This window comes from Oratosquilla oratoria, chromosome 23 (genome assembly GCF_046742065.1).
Source record: "Oratosquilla oratoria isolate Oo_2021 chromosome 23, ASM4674206v1, whole genome shotgun sequence".
In the NCBI taxonomy this organism is placed as follows: Eukaryota; Metazoa; Arthropoda; class Malacostraca; order Stomatopoda; family Squillidae; genus Oratosquilla; species Oratosquilla oratoria.
This window is the reverse complement of record NC_134799.1, coordinates 17,210,070-17,230,423: the sequence shown is the minus strand read 5'-3', so window position 1 is coordinate 17,230,423 and position 20,354 is coordinate 17,210,070. Positions and strand designations below refer to the sequence as shown.

General features: G+C 45.2%; 1 protein-coding gene across 2 annotated transcripts in view; it reads left to right on the top strand.

The window, feature by feature from the left end:
• The window catches only part of LOC143037997 (chitin deacetylase 1-like), a 34,252-nt gene extending 14,812 nt beyond the window's left edge, over positions 1 to 19,440 (top strand). The window contains exons 3-7 of one of the 2 annotated variants that reach the window (XM_076206796.1): positions 5,124 to 5,273; positions 12,759 to 12,858; positions 16,428 to 16,516; positions 17,150 to 17,379; positions 17,511 to 19,440. In XM_076206796.1, coding sequence (XP_076062911.1) covers positions 5,124 to 5,273; positions 12,759 to 12,858; positions 16,428 to 16,516; positions 17,150 to 17,379; positions 17,511 to 18,342 — 1,401 coding nt within the window. In that variant the 3' untranslated portion in view covers positions 18,343 to 19,440. Of the gene's footprint in view, positions 1 to 5,123; positions 5,274 to 11,046; positions 11,147 to 12,758; positions 12,859 to 16,427; positions 16,517 to 17,149; positions 17,380 to 17,510 lie in introns of both variants that reach the window. The other variant, XM_076206795.1, reaches the window with a different exon arrangement.
• Positions 19,441 to 20,354: the final 914 nt, after the last annotated feature.

The window sequence follows — 20,354 nt, the reverse complement described above, 5'->3', positions numbered from 1 at the left end:
TCCGTACCGTTCCCCCGGTCTTTTTGCGAAATACACCGACGACAACGGTGCTGGTCATCGGCATGAGTGCGTGTGCGCGCGTGTGCGTTCGCTCGCCACCACTGCCAACGCCACCCATCCATGAGAGCGGCATAGTTTCGAACCGGTGACCGTAAAACCGTCCGGCACCGTATGTCACAGCTTTAAAGGTACTCGTCACCTACCTACCTCTACCTCTCTCACTCACTCTACGTAGCCTCGTTTATCTTCTCTTTTGCTCTCACATACAAATATGGATTTGAAGAACGCATATGACAATCAACCCTCACCTCTTTATTTTGCGCTCTCTCTCTTTTTCTCTCTACTCAGCCACTTCACTCTCTCAAGCACACACAAATATGGATTTGAACAAAGCATATGATGATCATCATATCTCACCTCTCTCTTTACTTAGCTTCCTTAGCACTCTCGCTCTCTCAAACACACACATACATGGATTCAAACAACGCATATGGCAATCATCATCACACCTCACCTCTCCTCCCTCTCTATTCTGCTCGCTTTCATTCTCTCTCTATGCACTCCGCCTCCTTGGCCCCTTCTTTCGCTCTCTCAAACACACACAAATATGGATTTAAACAACGCATATGACAATCATCATCATCATCACACCTCCGCCACCTAGATTCGACTACTTTCTCCCACCGCCGCCGCCGCCACCGCCACCTGGTCCAGTTCCAGGCTGGTCTGGTCTTCCTCTTCTCGCTTCGTCCGGGGGCCGCTCTATATCAGGCACCTCCTCTTCCCTCTACTCTTCCTTCTCCTTGATCCTCCTCTTCTTTCTTTTTCTCCTCTTCTCTTTCCTCCTCCTCTTTCTCCTCCTTCTCTTCTCCTTCTCCTCCTCTCCTCTTCCTTCTCCTCCTTCCTCCTCTTCCTCTTAGCTAACTACAGAAAGAACCACATCGAAAGAGTCTGATGGAATGTATTGTGGACTACACTAAAACGATCCGTAAAAATGTACTTAAAGAGAAAACATATTGTTATCTCGGATGGGATGGATGGCGAAGGGGGGGGGAGGGGCGCGAGCACGCACACACACACACACACACACACACACACACACACACACACACACACATACACACACAAAAGCGAGATCTTGGCCGATCGCTAATGCCCCAGAACGATTACTTATGCAATGGATACCGGTACGAGTGAGAAGGGAAGAGGAGGACGAGGAGGAGGAAGGAGGAGAAGGAAGGTGGAAGTAAATAAGGAAGGTATATATAGTAAATGATAACATGGAGGAAGGAGGAGGAGGAGGAGGAAGAAGGAGGTAAACGAAGGTGTAGATATCAAAGTAAGGAAGAAGGTGGAAGTGTAGCAAGGAGGAGAAGGAGGAGAAGGAATGTTGAAGGGTGGAGGAGGAGGAGGAGGAGGTTGGGGGTGGGGTGGAGGTTTGGGGTGGGTGGTTGGTTGGGTCAGAAGCTACCCATGATGAAATCCACCCTGCGGCGGCCCCGAACTCGCCTCGAGTCCTTTCGACGTCGAGTCGATCAAATATCAAAGGACGACTTGAGGAACCGGTTGCCCTCGAGGTCCAGTTGCGGCCTCTTTCCCGACATTCTGCTTTTAAGAGCTCCTTTTAAGGCAGATTTTTTTCCCTTCAGGCCTGTGGCTCCCCCTCCCACTCAAATGAGAAAAAAAAATTGTACTCGCAGATTTTTTGTTCTTGTTCTTCGACTTCTCCAGGACACCGAACTAAACATCCTGCAAGGATTTCGCTTTATGTGATGACAGGTGATTCTGTTCAGCGCGGAAGAACTCCCCTCCCCCTTTTCATCTTAGCACTTCTTAGCACTGTCACCATCTTAGCACTGTCACCATCTTAGCACTGCCACCACACTCGGGTGGCAGTGCAGCGAGAGGTAGCACTTTCAGAACAGAAATAGAGTGAAATAGATAAATAAATAAATAAACATACAAATAAATAAATAGCTAAATTATAGATAAATGAACAAATTAATAAATCAATCAATAAATAAGCAGCTAAATAAATATGTGAATCGATAATGTGGCTTCTTACAAACACACTAAGCTGAAGGTCGAAACAAGAACTTGGCTGTTCACTTCGGAAATGAAGCCAGCGACATGACGTCATTCAGAGGTGTGACTCAACTTGTTTTCATTTTGCCTCAGCGCCGTGACATCACAGGGTTAGTCTTCAAAATGAAGCTCCCTATTCTTGTTTCGACCTTGCACGGCGTGGAAAGGAAAAGGAAAGGGAGCTAATGATCGGTGGTTCTTGCAACAAGGAGTCTTGTGATCGCAAAGGGAACGAGAATGAGGTTGCAACGCGTGCAACATTGGGTCGATTAAGGCGACCGCGACAATGATTGCAAAAGACGCAAATGTACGCTGGCTCCAGAAACATTACGTCGAACGAAAAGAGACAAATATATTAAAAAAAATAAATAAATAAAAAAATAAATAAATAAATGGAAAAAATTCTCTGGCAGGTGATTAAACGTTCCGAAGACGTTCACCAAAAACCTTTCCGGATACAAGAGAAACGTTGAGATAATTTCGGACGAGCAACGAAACACGACAGTTTCCTTCCGTGTCTCCAGAGGGCGATGTCGTCAAGAAACGAAAAACCGAACTTTCGATTATTCGAAGCTCCGTGATTTTAAATTCGAACTTTTTAGCCAAACCCTTCACTAACAACGACGGGACCCCCTGGCATAGCTGTCATCGTGTAGTGACTTCATTTAACCCAACTGTAACATACAGGGAAGATATGCTCGCGAATCTGTCTCTGTGTTTTCATCTGTCAAATTTGATCTTAAATTGCCCGCACGCGTGCGTGAGTATGCGTTTATGCACGTATGTTTGTCTTTGTACCTGCTTTTCCAAGGGACGATAACTATCCAGAACGACGGTCCAGAGTCGAGGCAACCAATTCAAGTTTCTTTTGGACACAGCTGGCGGCTGGAATTTGACCATCTGCGCCTCAAAAGACAGAGAAATCACAACTTGGAGACGCTCTCAGTAACCGCCAACTGTCGTAGCTCCGCCCACCCCCTTCGATTCGTGACGTCATGTCGCTTGAAAACATTTGTTTTCGGAGAAAACGTCGGCTGTTTCTCCTGTCCCCTTCTGTCTATTTATCCCTCTCTCCCCCTTTTTTTTTTCTTTTTCCTCTTCTTCTTCCTTTCCTCTTTTTTTTTCTTCTCTCCTCCTCTTCGGCTCCTCTATCTCTCCTCTTTTCTTTTCCTACTCCTCCTCTTTCTCTTCCTCTTTGGAATCCTTTCTATTGGTGAGACTTGACGCCATGACTTGAAGCAAAGCAAGTGGAAGCAAGAATGCATTATTCCGTTTTCTTTACAATACCGTTATGAGGAAAATGGAAAAACCCGTCCATGGGAACTCTACGATCATGACTGGTTATGTGACATCATATATTTGTCAGCGCAATTGACATTTCAGTGATTTTTTTCTTAATCTAGTTTTTCATCTCTCGGCTTACTTGAAGGTCATCACAACAATATATTATTCAATTTTTGTATAAGTCCCGTATATGTACCTAAAGAAAAGAAACCAAATTAATAAATGAATAAATTACCACAAGAATGGGTAAATAAACAACCAAACAAGTAAATGATTCAATAAACAAATTACACAAATGATAGACAAATACACAAAAAAGTAAATAAACTGGTTAGTTAATAGATTAACAGATGAATAGGTAGGTAAAATGATAAAAAAAATTTTTAGACCTTTACAGAAGGCGTGATGTAATTGCTCAACCGAATTAACGAATAAAACGACCTCCCGTTTCAAAAATTCAAAAGTTGCTGTTTCGTGCACCATCGGCGCCTTCACCCGTGACCCGTAACGGTTTTTGGCGGGAAAATCAAACATTACCTTCCTTTTTTCCTCACCAAAGAACACGACGCATCCTTTCAACAGATTTCAAAATTTGTACACAAAAACGAAAACAAACGAATGGATCAAATAAACAAGTAAATACATAAACAAATAAACTAAATAAGAACATTAAAGACAATTCGAAAGTAACATTTCCAGCGTGACGGACTATTACCATGACGAGTCGTCTCTCTCTGTGAGTCATCTGCGCAGGAGAAATGAGCACTGGACAATGTCGACATTATGATACTCGATTCTTCAAAAGCAAATGCCTCTGCTTGGCATTATGGCGCGTTTGATCACTTTCAAGCTGTAAATAACTGGACAATTATTCCATTATTTCTTTACATAAATGCAGTTCTTGAAATTATTATAATTTTCCCTTTTTATAAATAACAGTTCTTGACGACCACCACCCGAACGAGACTTGTTATCAATTGAATTTTTCTTTCTGAGATGTATGGTACGATTTATTATCAAAAAACATTAAGATGACTAGCGTGTAAAAAAATTAGATTCGCCAACCATTCTTTTAAAATCACGTGCTGGACTTGTTACAGACAGCTACTACCTTTCCGGACAAGAGATCAGAGCTTATGTACTACCCGATCAATGGATAACATTTTGGTCAAACACACACACACACATATACACAGGTGCAGTAGTGATTTAGTAATCCTTTCAAGCCTGAAGCGGGGCTCTAACTCTTGCACGCAAGGTCGCAAGGCCTCGACGCTAACCACTGTGTCAGTGAGTCATACGTACGGACAGATACCACAATCATAATAGTAAAAGATTTAATATCCGAAACAGCTTTCGCCTTAACACTCCCAACATCCAAAGAAAGCGACAAAGAGAAAATATAATGATAATGATAATAATGATAATAACGATGATGACGATAATAATGATAATAATTGTAACAACAACGATAAAAAATAATAATGATAATAATAAAGATAATAATATAGTACTGATATCTATAAATCAGGCCAAACCATATACCTAAATTCTCCTCAGAATATATATTTTCTGTACATGTTAAGAATAATACAAATAAATTAATGAGTGAATAAACAAAAAAAAATAGATTAATAAAAACCAAGATAAACAGACCAGTAAATTTATTACATAGGCATAAAATGATTAGACACATAAAGGACAAAAAATAAGACATCAAATAATGACATCTCTCTCTTCTCTCCTCCCTACAGGGCCTCCAGGCACTCCAGTGTCCAAACGGACTCTTCTTCGACGTGGACGAGCAGACTTGTGACTGGCAGGAGAAGGTGAAGAACTGCAACCGCAAGGAGAAGGAGCGCGTGGCCAGGCCTCTCATCAACACCGTCGAACCCCTCTGCCAAGTGCGTAGGATTAAAAATAATCCCCCCCCCCAAAAAAAAAAAAAAAAAAAACGACACACACACACACATATTCAATACTGTTTGTCGTTTCGAGAAGGAAGAAAGGGGCAGGGCTGGATCAGTTTCTCAAGAGGTAGGGGGCAAGGAAAAGGAGGCGGAAGAGGAGGAAGAGGAGGCGGAGGAGGAGGAGGAGGAGGAGGAAGAAGGGGCAGGGAAGAGAAGGAGGAGGAGGAGGAGGAAGTGGGAGAACCTGGACAGTTCCTCAGGAAGTAGGAGACAGAGGAGGAGGACGGAAGGTGCAGGAAGTGAAGGAAGAGGAAGGAGGAGGAAGAAGAGGAGGCGCGGGGAAGTGAGGCTGTACCCTTGAAGAAGTTTGTTCTTCAGATTTCGTGAGTTAACTGTTTCTCGAAGAGGGATAAGTGAGGTGGGGGCTAACTGCCCTTCGGAAGGATGTGGGTTAGTGGGCGGTCGGTTACTAGTTAGCCTCGAGTGAGCGAGTAGGAGGGGGGTGAGCGAGTAGGAGGGGAGTGAGGGAGTAGGAGGGAGTGCAAGGGAGGGTAGGGGATGTAGTACAAAGAAGAGGAAAGAGGAAGGAAGAGGATAAAGAGAAGAGGGGGAAGAGGACGGGAAGGAGGACGGGAAGGAGGAGGAGAAGGAGGAGGAGGAAGGATATGTAAAAGGTGAATATGAGGAGGAAGAAGAGGATGGGGAGGAATAGGAAGAGGGAGTTAGTGAAAAGTTAGAAAATAAGAACGCCAGGAAAAAAAATATAATAGGCATTTTCCCAATAACAAATCAGAAGAATGTGAAGATAGTCTTCAGGGAGGATGATCAAGTAGCGAGGGAAGAGGAGGAGGAGAGGAGGAGAAGACGCACAAGGATTGCCAGTAATGGGTGGAGTAGACATAGCTGAAGGTCGAGATGGGCGTGGTTGGGCGGGAGTTGACGCAACGGGACGAGCAAGGCTAGGATCTGGGTACAAGCTTTGTCCAAGTCCCAAAAAGTGTCCACGTGGAGGCTGGCGTGTCTAACTCGTGACGTCACTGCGTTCTGTCCAGCGATATGATGTCATGTCGCTTTCGGCGTTTTTAGTAAACCTAAACATATTTACAGTAGAGTATACACAGGGAAAAGATATATTTGTTGTTTTTATAATGAGAGACTGGTTAGTTAAATGTACTTTATTACTTTTCTATATGATTTTATGTTATGAATATCTGTACATGCATATATTTATGAGATGTGCTTCTTTTCCTTTCAGATGTTTTTGATGTACTTTTTTATAATTTTGTGCGTTGTCAAATTTTCAGGACAGCAGATCTGAAGTCGACTTATTTACATAATTATCTCTTTCCAAATCTTTGGTGATTTCTTTTTTTTTTTTTCTTTTTAACTATTCTAGGTCTGAAGCCGACATTTCTCGTTTTTTGTTAAATGAAAATAGAGTAATAACAAAGCAACAACAACAAAACTAAAAGCTATCTTCAAATTTGGTTCATTACAACTACCACACCATCACTTCAGCAGCTCCAGACAAATTCCTGAAAGAGTGTCCGTCATCAGCCATTTTGTATTTTTTTAATTCTATCTTATCTTTACTTGTACCTCAGCAACACAGCTCTAGGTTGTATGAATAGACCATGAGGAAAACAGGAGGGCTTTGTTTTGTTTTATGTTGTGAATATACGAATGAAGAGGAACACAAGCGTGCTGAAATTGTCACATTCTCGAGTCTTTTGTAAACTGGCAATTGATGAAAAGAGAGAGAGAGAGAGAGAGAGCTGTGTGTGTGTGTGTGTGTGTGTGTGTGTGTGTGTGTGTGTGTGTGTGTGTGTGTGTGTGTGTGTGTGTGTGTGTGTGTGTGTGTGTGTGTGTGTGTGTGTGTGTGTGTGTGTGTGTGTGTGTGTGTGTGTGTGTGTGTGTGTGTGTGTGTGTGTGTGTGTGTGTGTGTGTGTGTGTGTGTGTGTGTGTGTGTGTGTGCGCGCGCTTCCACCCCCGTTGATGTTAAAGACGGCGGGCAGATCCCAGGCCAGAGACGTCTTGCTGGAGAAAGAAAGGGGGAAAATATTGCTGCACATGCACGCAGGTATACATAGGCCGGTAGGCACGCAGTGGATTCCCAGGAAAGGGGGTGGAGGGGTGGAGGGCGGAGCTAACGGAAAATGAAAGTCTTACCTTCGACGTGCACTCCCCGTTTTCTATGCGGGGTGTTTGCGCAAGGAAGTCCCGCTTCTCACGAAGAACGTCTTTCGAAGACCCCCTCGCAGTGGATCACCTCTCCCCCCCCCAAAAAAAAGTGGACTGTAAATGGATCTTTATGTTTTGCATGACCCTGTGGAAGCCCTAGAATTGAAGTTATCGTGAAGTTGAAGTGTGGGGAGTTTGTTTTTCAAATACGGTTACTACAGTGAAAAAATTGCCAGTGTCTTAACCATTTCTGGTGACACAGTACAACCCATTTCGAAAGCCAAAATCCTGACACTTTAACGGTGAACCTAACGATCGTGAAGTCATGAGGAGCAGCTCCCCCTTCTCCAGAACAACCTTCAACCAACATCTCCACCCAGTCCTCAACCTGTACACCCTCACGCCTCCCCCAGACCTCAACACCCACGTGACCAATAGTCAATTCTCACCGAATCTTTCAACATCATTCAATCACCATCTAACTCAACTTTCTCAATCCTGTCAACTTCACCAAACTTCTCTGTAAAAGTCCCCTTCCTCCATTTCTTCTCCCCCTCTCACCTGTTTTCCTATAAGACCTCGCCTTACACCTGCCAATCCCTAATAACCTCCCCCTTCCCTTGTTACTCTCCCTTCCCCTCCCCCCTCACTAGCCTCCCCCCCAACCGGTACTGGGTTGGCAACCACATCGGACCACTTGGCCCCGCTCCTCCCCGTCCCTCCCTCCTCCACCTCCCCCCTTTTTTTTAAACTCGGAATGACCTTTCAAACATTCTTCAGTATTCCTCCTCCTACTCCTCCACTTTCCCTCCTCCTCTTTTTCTCTTCCATTGTCTTCTTTTATTTTTTACTATTTTTCCTCTTTTTCTCTTCTCTTTCTAATCCTTCTTCTCTTTTAGTTCCTTCTTCTCCTAATCCTCTTCTCTCTTATACTTACCCCAATTTCTTCCTCTTACTTTTCCTTCATCCTCTTATTCCTCTTTCTATTCTCTTCTCTCCTCACTTTACTTTTCTCGTCTCTTTCCCTCTCCTCATCTTTCCTCCTTCTCTTCTTTCTCCACCTCGTCTTCATCCTTTTCTTCTTCTTCCTCCTTTTCCTCCTTGGTCCCTATTCCTTTTCCATCTTCTTCCTCCTCCTTGGTCCCCATTCCTTTTCCATCTTCTTCCTCCTCCTTTTCTTCCTTGGTCTCCCTTCCCGTCCCATTTTCTTCTTCCTTTTACTCTTCCTTGGCCATTATTTCCTTCCTATCTACTTTCCACTTCTCCTCCTCTATTATTTTCTCTTATTCTTCTTCTGCTACTCCTCTTTCTTACTCCTCTATTCACTCCTTTTTTTCTCTCTTCCTCTTCCGAATTTCCTTTCTCCTCTCTTTGCCTCCATTCTCTCTTCTTCCTCCTACTCCTCCTCATCTTCTTCTTACTCCACATCTTCCCTCCTACCACTCGCAATACTCCTGCTCCTCTTTTGCCCTCCACTTTATTTTACTCCTCTTCTTCCTCTACTTTCTCCTTTTCCTCTTCCATCTCCCCGCCTCTGTTTTCTCCTCTTCCTCCTCCTTCCCGCTCTCCCTTGCTCTTCCACTTACTCTCCTCCATCTCCCTCCACTGTCTCTTCCTCCTCCTCCTACTCCTTTTCCCATCTTCCTCTTCCTCTACTTTGTCCCTCTACCTATTCCTCTCCACCCCTCTATTCCTCTTTCTTCTCGTCCACATCTTCCCTCTCTCTCCACCTTTCTTCCTCCTCTTCCTCGACCCTCTTCTTTGTCACTCTACCTATTCCTTTCCGTCTCCCTTCCTCCTGTTCCTCTTCCTTTCCATCCTACACCAAATCTCGCGCTCCCTCCTTTCCTTCTTCTTCCTCCTTCTCCTACTTTTTTCTTCTTTGTGCGCACATTCCTTTCCCTTCTCCTCCTCCGAGTTTTTTCTTTCGCTCTACCTCTCCTCCCACCTACCCCTCTTCTTCTTCCTCCTCCTCCTCCTTCTCTCACTCTTCTTCCTTCTCCTTCGAATCTCCCTCTCCACCCTACACTCCTATTTTTCTTGTTCTCTTTTTTCCAGACCTCCTCTTTCCTCCTACTCTACCTCCTGTCCTTCTTCCTTTCCTCCTCTTATTTCTCCCTCCTATACCTCCTCCTCCTCCCTCCTACCCCCTCCCTCCTCCTCCTCCTACTTCTCACCCAGCGGCCACCATTACCTTACCCTGTCGCCTCTTTCGTAATATCCAGCGTGTGTACCATAGCACTCTACACGAGAACGAAATTGGCGAAGTCTACGCTTAGGCCACACCTTCTTTCTCTACACCTTCGTTCTCTACAACGTTCTGACTGCCTTACAACTGCTCGCTCCTACAACTGCTGCAGCTCCTACAGCTGCTACAACTGATGCTCTAGCTACTCTAGCTGCTGCTGCCTGAGTTGTTTAATGTGCGCGGTATTTTTGAGGCCAAAATAAATGCAAATCAAATAGACCCGTAGCATGGGGTACACACACGCACCCTGATACAAACATGCAAATGCAGTATAAATGCTATGTGTGTACGTGTGTGTGCTTACACATGCATACACACACACACGCACAGTGCATATATACTGTTTTTCCCTGTCATGCACACAAATCGTTTTTCGTTACATCCTGCTCCTATGCAAATGCCCGCCATCGCCCGTCCCTTTAACCCAACCCGTTCCTTTAACTCATTAAAACCAACCACCCCCTCCCCCTCTCCCCACCCCTCCCACCTCACTGACTTGTCGAAGACGTTTTTTCCACTGTTCAAGGATAGCCGGTTCGAACTTCCCTAGTGAGCCGGCAACGGGCCCAGACAGGATCTATGAATCCCAGCCAGCCAGCCGGCCGGCCGGCCGGCCGGCAAGCGGGTGAGCCGGCTGCCGCTCTTTTAAACCGACCTTGCAGTCTCGAGGTTCTCCACTTTTCCTGGAAAGGGTAGCCTTTACAGCCTTTTAAATCTTATCACATTTGTTTTATTCGTGCCGTCTGCTTGTGTGTGTGTGTGTGTGTGTGTGTGTGTGTGTGTGTGTGTGTGTGTGTGTGTGTGTGTATGTGTGTGCGCACGCGTTTAAGTTATGGAATTTACTTAGCTGTAGTATACAGAAAAGGAGCAACGCTCGTAGGGTCCCGTCTCTACTCGATGCTGCCACATACACTCGTTACTGTTCACAGGACAGAGGTTAAATTGCAACTGTTCTCCAACCTGTGAACACAATGTGGACGATGTGTGAACAATGCATGAACATTGTAACAGTCTCTAATTACATGAATTAAGTGGTTTTGTCGCTCAAGAGTCACAGGATTTCCTTCAAGACTGGATAGACGAACAACAACAACTTCAACAACAACAACAACAACTGGCCATGGCTTCCTGAAACTACAAGTAGTTAATAGTCTAGAAAAGAGAGACAGAGAATATACAAGAGAAAGAGAGAGAGAGAGGGGTCTCTGCAATGTACTGCCTGTATCTCTCTCTCTCTTTCTCTCTTCCTCTCTCTCTCTCTCTCTCTATCCCCCACTCTCACTCTCTCTCCCCCCACTCTTTCTATGTATACAATACCCTGAATTCACACCACTTCAGGAGGGCAAACTAGCCTGTGGCGACGGTGTATGCATTGATCGGCACTTCTTCTGCGACGATAAACAAGACTGTGCCGACGGCTCAGACGAAACTTTGTGTGGTAAGAATAATAATAATGATAAAAAAAAAAAATCGCCCCCGCACCCCCAACCCCCTACACCTAGAGGACCCTTCTCAAAGTATGCCCCCCCACCAAACTTTTGTTTATGCCTTAAAGGACCCCCACCCCTTCCCCCAACAGAGAACCTCTTTGAAGGAATGCCTTTTGAACTAGGATGATGACCTGGGTCATAGCAAGGACAACCCTCACCATTTCCCTTTCCTTCTCCCCCTTACCCCTTCCTCTACCTATCTTCCCCTCCTCCCTCCCTATCTAGCTACCTTCCTCCTTCCTTCCTTTCCCTCCTCCCTCCCTCCCCCCATCTACCTACTTTCCTCTTCCCTTCCCTTCCTCCCTTCTTTTTCCTTTACCTATCTTCCTTTCTTCCTTCCCTTCCTCCCTTCTTCTTCCTTTACCTACCTTCCTTTCTTCCTTCCCCTCCTCCCTCCTTTTCTTCAATACCTTCCTCCCCTTTTCCTTCCTTCCTTTCTTCTCTCCCCAAGCCCGTTCCCTCCCCACTCACCCACCCTCTCTCCTTCCTTCCCCCTAAGCCTTCCCTCCTTACCCCTTCCCATTTCATTCTTTCTCCCTCCACCCTTCCCTCCCATACTCCCCGACTGTCCCTCTCCACTTGCAAGTCCTTCCCTTCTTTCCCCCCTCCCAACCTTCCGCTCCACCCATCCCTCCCACTTGCAAGGCCTCCAAAAGGTCCAGAATCCTTAGTTGAACTCCTACGGGGCATCCAGTGGTCCTTCATCGATCCTTCCTTAATATTCTTGAGCATAACCTAGAAACGACTTCAAGCTACCATTCCTCTGTCTTCAGATCTCTTTTGACATTCGGCTCTAAGTGAACTAATCGCCTGAAACAAGCCGCACGTGTGTGACCTGCCCTGACCTGACCTAACCATTCTGTGTATTTGTATCTTTAAAATTGAATCTTGAGTACTTGTGAGCACTGTGTATACGTGTCGGTTTTCGCTATGTGTGCACCTTGGCCCGGCTTGGGTCACCATGTACGGACTTCATCCCGAGTCTACTCCCCTCCCACTCCTACTCCTTCACTCCCAGCCTGCCTACGAACCCCGAGGAGAATGCTAACGACTCATCACCGCTTACTTCGTCCTAAGCTTCTGGCAGAAAAAAAAAAAAAAAAAAAGTCTTTGTCCATCACCAACCTTGCGAATGGGTGATGACCGCCAGGCAATGCGTGTTAACCTATTGTTTTCTCCTTTTTTCATTTCCTTTTTTTATTTTTATTAATTCTAACCTTGGCTTGCAACCTACCTCGAGTCAAGACAAGGGATCTATTTCCTTCGCCCAAATCTTACTGATCCTGCCAACCTGCCCAGGGACTTCCAGGCCTGCCTGACCATCCTTCCATCTTCCAGGCGGGCCCCCGATCCATCCCCCCGCCACGATTATCTCCTCTCATATAATTTTCTCTCCTCTATACTTCAGTTTCTGAGACAAATCTCTTTTTAATAATTTTACCAATATCCGGGCAAACCTTCCGCCCTTTCTCTATTGTTTTTAATGTTCATTTCTCATCAGCTTGATCTTTCTTACCCATCACTCCTTCACTGACATTTGGCCCGCCCACCCCTTTCCAGGAGAACCAATTGGCATGTGGAGATGGCCAGTGTATTGAACGTCACCTCTTCTGTGATGGAACTCCCAATTGTAGCGATGGATCTGATGAAAATGTTTGTGGTATGTCCAGTCGGCCTACCACCCTTACTCTCCGGGCCACTCCCTCCTTCCCTCCACTCCCTCCTTCCCTCTTTAACCTTAAAATCTCTTAAATCGTGGCTTCCTTAACTGGAATTTTTTACTGGATATTAGTACCGTTCTTCTTACAGTCTTTCTACGCTTAGTGAAGCTTTCACACACACATGAATACATTATACATAAACACATATACATGATCATATACATATATATATATACACACCCATATTCACATATACATACCCATTTATATACACATATATAATCATAGATATACACACTCACACACCTCTATCTGTCTCTCTTTATCCGACAAAGGTCTTAAACCCTTCCACCTGCTCCATTACCTCAGTTTTATTCCCTCACCAATGCTTTTTCTTTCTTCCCGAATTTTCTCTTCTAACCTTCCCCCAATGTCCTCAAGAGGGCAAATCCTAAAACATTTAATCTTTTCTTTAACTCCCCATTTCAACCCTTAAAGCTATCCGGGACTCTCGTATGTTGTTGGTGGCGGGCTAAAGCCATCTGCAAGTCTTCCTCAATCGCCACTAACTCTTCTTCATCTATGATCTTCTGCTCCTATTTTCCAATACAGTTCTTACTCACCTGACTCTTCTACTTAACTTTCCAATTGCTATGAGATCACACAGGTGCTGCTTGCTTAGGCAGTGCGATATTCAAATATACACGCACATACGCACATTCATGTGCAAAATATACATATACATACACATGCACATACACACGCACTCGCACGTTCATATGCAAAACACACATACACACACATATACATACATATATATACACACACACACATACACACAAGAAGCAGACCTAAGAGTGGCCTATGAGCGACCAGTGCTGCAGATGGGGCAGTCTCGAGTACGCTGCAACTAACGCAACTAACTTCCTGACAACATCTCAGGAAGCCTCTTCGCTTCAAAGGTCACACATGCACACGCACGCACGCACGCACGCACACACACACACACACACACACACACGCACGCACACACGCACGCGCACACACACACACACACACACACACACACACACACACACACACACACACACACACACACACACACACACACACACACACACACACACACACACACACACACACACACACACACACACACACACACACACCCACACACACACACACACACACACACACACACACACACACACACACACACACACACACACACACACACACACACACACACACACACACACACACACACACACACACACACACACACACACACACACACACACACACACACACACACACACACACACACACACACACACACACACACACACACACACACACACACACACACACACACACACACACACACACACACACACACACACACACACACACACACACACACACACAGTCTTTCACTTCTGTTCCTTCCTTCCCTCCCAGCCATCGCTTGTTTACTCGCGTCGCGGACTGTTAAGTCCGAGCAAAGGGACTATCCGCTTCTTCCAAGCGGGCCGGGGCTTTTACTAACCCCCCACAGCAGGATGGGACGGGCCTTGCCCTGAAAGCCCGACCTTCTTAGCCGTTGGCAGCCAGCCGCTCATCAGGTCCCGAAGGATGCCCGCCTTGTAACTCCTCCCGAACTACTAATCATAATAATATATAATTAACCCACGCACACCACCGCCATATGTCAAAAAACTTCGTACTGTGTATACGTGAACACACCCGCCCATGCCTGTGTGGTACATACAGACCTACACGCGTACACACGTGAACGCTCGTGACACGCGCGCACACACGTGCTTGCTTTTGCGCATGAGCGCATGTACTACACACAATGGCACGCTCTCCCCGTTTACCCAAAACAAACCAAAGCCCCGCCACACAGGCTCTCAGAACACATTAAACCCTCCTGCAGTCTAACATTACGGACTAGACTCTGTAACCACAAAAGCCTGACTAATAATACCCTAATTGAACGAGATCTTCCTCTCCCAGAGTGACTCCCTGGCCTGTGGGGACGGCCAGTGTATTGATAGGATACTCTTTTGTGACGGCAAATATGACTGTTCTGATAACTCGGATGAGTCCTTGTGTGGTATGTAGCCTCACACCACGTCCTCAGTCCTTGTGTAGCCTCGCACACCCCCCCCAAAAAAAACCAAACAACCTTCTGCTTACCTCGCCCTACTCCTCTCTTGCCATTTTCCAGCCTCCTAGACCCCCGCCTTTTTCCCGGTTACCTCCCAAACCCTTGCATTCCCTAACTCCTTCCCTGACTCCCTACTCCCTCACCTGAACCCCACTGTCCTTTCCCCCGACTGCACCAAAAGCTTGCAAATCTGCACCCCAATCTGCTCAGCTTTGTATATAGATTGCCACTGATTCTAAAAAAGTACGTTCACACACACACACACAAACTCAAAATTCAGACACAAAAACTCACATACACTCAGACACACACGCATGCGCTCACAATATTTCATGTATGCACCGCAAAATATAAAACACAGACGTCTAAGACAGAGCCAAGACAATGCGAAACACAGGCCAACATTAGACCTATTGTAAGAAAGTTCTTCTGCACCTGTCCTTATCTTAGAGATAGTCGTCTCCTATTAACCCAAAACCCAACGACCACTGCACCCTGACCTCTACTTTCTCGTTTTATGCCCCCCATTCATGGGTGTGGATTGCATGCAAACCTTTTATAAGCCCCCCATGCACATAGATATTAGTCACTATTATGTGTGGGTTTTTGTGTTTTTTGTCTTCTATTCACCGTTTACTATCACTAAATGCACTGTATTTTCTAAGTATCTGAAAGCGCTCGCCAAACAGGTTAGGTCTGCATCATTGTAAATGTTCACCAAACATCTCCATGAATCATGAAATCAGTTACCATTTTGTAGTATCTAGTATTTTCTGTTTACATCAGGACTCACTTGCGTTAAATGAAAGGTAGAATGACTAGATTTTAAGTTTCTTTGTGAATTATCACTTACAAGTTAAATCAAACACTAATTAGTTAGTTTTATTTTTCGTTGACAAAAGTTAAGCACGTTTCAAATCTTTAAATACAAATCAATTGCAGTTTGTAGTTCGAATTAACTGCAACAATTGTTAGTTGTAAATTGCTAGTTTTGTTAAACAGCATATACTTCCCATCATTACTCCATCCAGTTTGTACACTATAAGAATAACATTAACATTCACTATCCAGTATACACCTTAAAGCAGTGGTTCCCGGCCCAGGGTACTAGGGGAGCCATAGGTATTCATAGCAGCTTCCGGGAGGGTCAGCAAACCAAAAACGTGAATCTGCTCCTGTATACAGACGGTTTTGTTGAAATGGTCTGAATGAAGTTGTGAGACAGCAAGTATGGGTTCGTGATCAAAACGGGTCGGTAACCATTGCGGCCTCAAGGATAGTGTATTCCTCATTCTTAAAAGCTTTAGGGAAACAGTGAGGCCTTCCCCACACCGAAAAATAGCACGACAAAAAAGAATGCTCTTAACCTTTTGTTCCGTTTCACCAACTCGCCAGATTTGCAAAACGACCCCAACAGAGCCCCCAAGTGCAACAAGGAACAGTGCCTCCTCCCCGACTGCTTCTGCTTCAACGATCCTTGGGAGGTGAGTGACACTTTACCGTTACTCAAGGTCGCTCCCGCGATTCTAAGATTACCTATTCGACTTGTGTGTGCAGGAGGATATGGTGTATGCAAACTTTAGAAATACAAAATTTTATGTCATTATGGCAAGACATCTGGTCATATGTCATTTGGGACAAAAACAATTGTACAATTGCCTGGAGTTACACACCATCTAATTATCTAATTTGTACAATTCTAAATTCTTATGCGTGACGGTATGCAATTGCCACTCGCTATCTTTTAACACAATAGTAGATGGAAATAGGTATGTTATAACACATTTGTAAATGTTCACTATAAACCCACTATCGGAGAAATGATATCGGAAAGTACAGGAAAACTGTATATTTCGACTACTATCTGTAGTCCTCTTCAGCAGAAATGATTTCTGCTGAAGAGGACTACAGATAGTAGTCGAAATATACAGTTTTCCTGTACCTTCCGATATAATTTCTCCGATAGTGGGTTTATAGTGAACAATAATATTATGACTATCATTTTAGTTTTGTCAAACTTTAAGACACTTTACGAATTTTCATAATTTGATGATCTTTCATCACACAACGCACGTCCCTCTTTGTAACCCGAGTTCCTTGTTGACCTTCCCCTGCAGACTCCAGACAACATGGCCCCCGAGAACATCCCCCAGATGATCACCCTCACCTTCGATGACGCCGTCAACAACGTAAACAGCGACCTATACGAAGAGATCCTTTCAGGACGTTTCAACCCTAACGACTGTTCCATCAAGGCTACGTTCTTCGTGTCTCACAAGTACTCTAACTACACAGCTGTCCAGGACCTCCATCGCAATGGTCACGAGATCGCTGTCCATTCCATCAGGTGAGTTTCCGGTATTCCTTCAGTTCTTTCACGTTAAAAAGGGGGATCGCGATAGCAAACCACATGATAACATTAACCCCGATACCGTTCGCCCTCAGATAATGACCTTACCGTTTTTACCTTTCCCCCAGCCACAACGATGACGAACTGTTCTGGAGGAACGCTACACAGGAAGACTGGAAGAAGGAGATGTCCGGAGGCCGAAGCATCATCGAGCGGTTCGCCAACATCACCGACAACTCCGTCATCGGAACCCGCGCACCCTACCTCCGGGTGGGTGGCAACCAGCAGTTCGCTATGATGGAAGACCAGGCCTTCCTGTACGACTCCACCATCACGGCTGCACTCCAGAACCCTCCCCTGTGGCCCTACACCTTGTACTACCGCATGCCCCACGAATGCCACGGCAACGGCCAGGACTGTCCGACCCGTTCCTTCGCCGTGTGGGAGATGGTCATGAATGAGATGGACCGTCGTGAGGACCCCTCGATCGAGAACCAGCTCCCCGGCTGCGCGATGGTCGACTCCTGCTTCTCGACCAAGCCCACGGGACTTCAGTTCAAGAATTTCCTCACCAACAACTTCAACCGTCACTACGACACCAACCGAGCCCCGATGGGTCTCTTCTTCCACTCCGCCTTCCTCAAGAACGACCCCGAAATCTACGCCGCTTTTAACGAGTGGATGGACGAAACCCTGGCCACCTACAATGACGTCTACTTCGTGACGATGACCCAGGTAATCCAGTGGATCCAGGACCCACGTCCTGCGAACCAGATGAACACCTACGAACCCTGGAAGGGTATCTGCAGACCCACCACCGAACCCTCTTGCTACGTCAGCAATAACTGCGAACTCAACACTGACGAACTGGCAGGCCAGACACTTCGCCTGCCTACTTGCATGCGTTGCCCAAATAACTACCCTTGGCTACAGGACCCCACGGGCAACGGCTTCTTCTAAAAAATTAAGGGGAAAAATTAAGACAAAAAGAAATAAGAATGAAAAAAACAAAAAACAACAGAACAGAAAACGAGAAAAAAAATACACACACGTACACACGCGTACATACACATGAACACTGTCCTTCTCCATCCCTTTCTCCCTTCTTCCTTATCTCCTGCCGGCGAGAACTCCCCCCATGAGCTGGCCGGACTCCCCGTCATCTATCTCCGGTTGGTGACCTGGACAACCTCGCCGGTCAGAAGGAAGATACTCACCTGTAAATATTGTTTCATTTGTACATCAAAAATGACGAGAGTAGCACGGCTGTATCCCAGGCTCGGGCCTGGCCCGCCAAGGAGTCCCCTACGTGTTCTCCAGAATCCCACTTCCCCCCAGTCCTTTCATCCTTCCTCCCCCCCCCTTCTCCCCACCAGCCACCAACCCCCACCTTCTCCCCCCTAACCGTCCTGCCCCAGGTCGGGTAGGTCGGGTGAACCTCCCTCCGAAAAAAAAATCTAACAGACCCCCCCACCAAGCACCCTCCTCCCCAACCTCTACCCCCACATATCCAAAATTCCTCTTTCCTCCCTCCAAGTACTCGCCTTCCTGTCCACCTACAACTCCTGCCGAAGGAGAAAAGTCTCGAAGAAGGCGTTGCTCCTAAAAAGAATCGGTGGCGAGGCACTGAGGCCAGCCAGGCTCCCCTCAGGGGGGGTGGGGGGGTGCATGTCCCGAGTATTTGTAGCTACAGGACATTACTTCGATCGCGGGGGGAGGGGGGGCTGCTGCATCCATCAGCAAATTTCCCGAAGAAAAAGAAACGAGAAACAAACCTTACCAAGGAAAAAGGACTTTGAAGCTGAAGAAGACAAAGAGGAAGAAGAGGAAGAAGACGAAGAGGACGAAGAGGAAGAAGACGAAGAAGAAGAAGAAGAGGAAGAAGACGAAGAAGAAGAGGAAGATTTTGGCCTCCGTTCCTAACCTGGGATGCGATCCAACAGACTCCCTACACATCTGAGGAATCAACCTAGCTGTGATGATGCTTAGAATTAAATTAACTCTTGTTTTTACCTTTGATATTATGTTTAATGTTACCCAATAAAATATCATTGCCCACGATGCAGTTTCTACTCAAATCAGGAGTGTGGCTCGTTCGAAAACTCCTCGAAACACACACTCCTCGCAACTCCTATACAGCCTGCAACAATTTTTGTTATTCAATTTTTACTCCTCATTTGTAGCATACATCTTAACACTTTTTTGAATAACTGTGCTGATACCAGTAAGGGTATATTAGGAGGGTATCTACCACAAAAACATTAATTCATGAACTCCCAAGATATACTAAAAAAAAAAAGATTTTTTTTTTGAAAAATTACATATGGATGTAGTCTGCCACCATGAACAAATAAAAAGATGAATAGATGAATTTGTAAATACAAGATAAAAATAAATGAATGATAACAATAATAAATAAATAAATACAATTAACTGACAAAAAAAAAAAGACCGTACTCAATTCAAGTGACTTACATTAGGACGGATAGTTTATAGAAAATGGGATTAGTTTAGCCTCAGACGACAGCCCCGCCACGCGGCCGATAGGGCAACCTATCTTCATTTATCGCTTTAAAACAAATGAATAAAATAATAAATAAATAAATAATAAAAGATAGATTAATAAAATAAATAAATAAATATAAAATAAACTAAAAATAAAATAAATAAATAAAAGATAAAATAATAATAATAATAACTAAATAAAAATAAACCAATGAATGTATAAATAAACGAATAAAATACAGTGCATAAATAAATAAGGAATAACTTAGTAAGAATCACTACCAAAGGTAAATTGACAGCTACCAGGATCCCTCGAGGCAAACATACTCTCGCATAGTTTCCCTGTCGACCACTAGGGGCGTGGTCAGCTCAGAGGCAAAATGAAGGGAACCCTCAATACAGAGTAGAGCATGTACGGTGAATACCTAAGCCGGAGACAAGCGCGCGAACACACACACACACACACA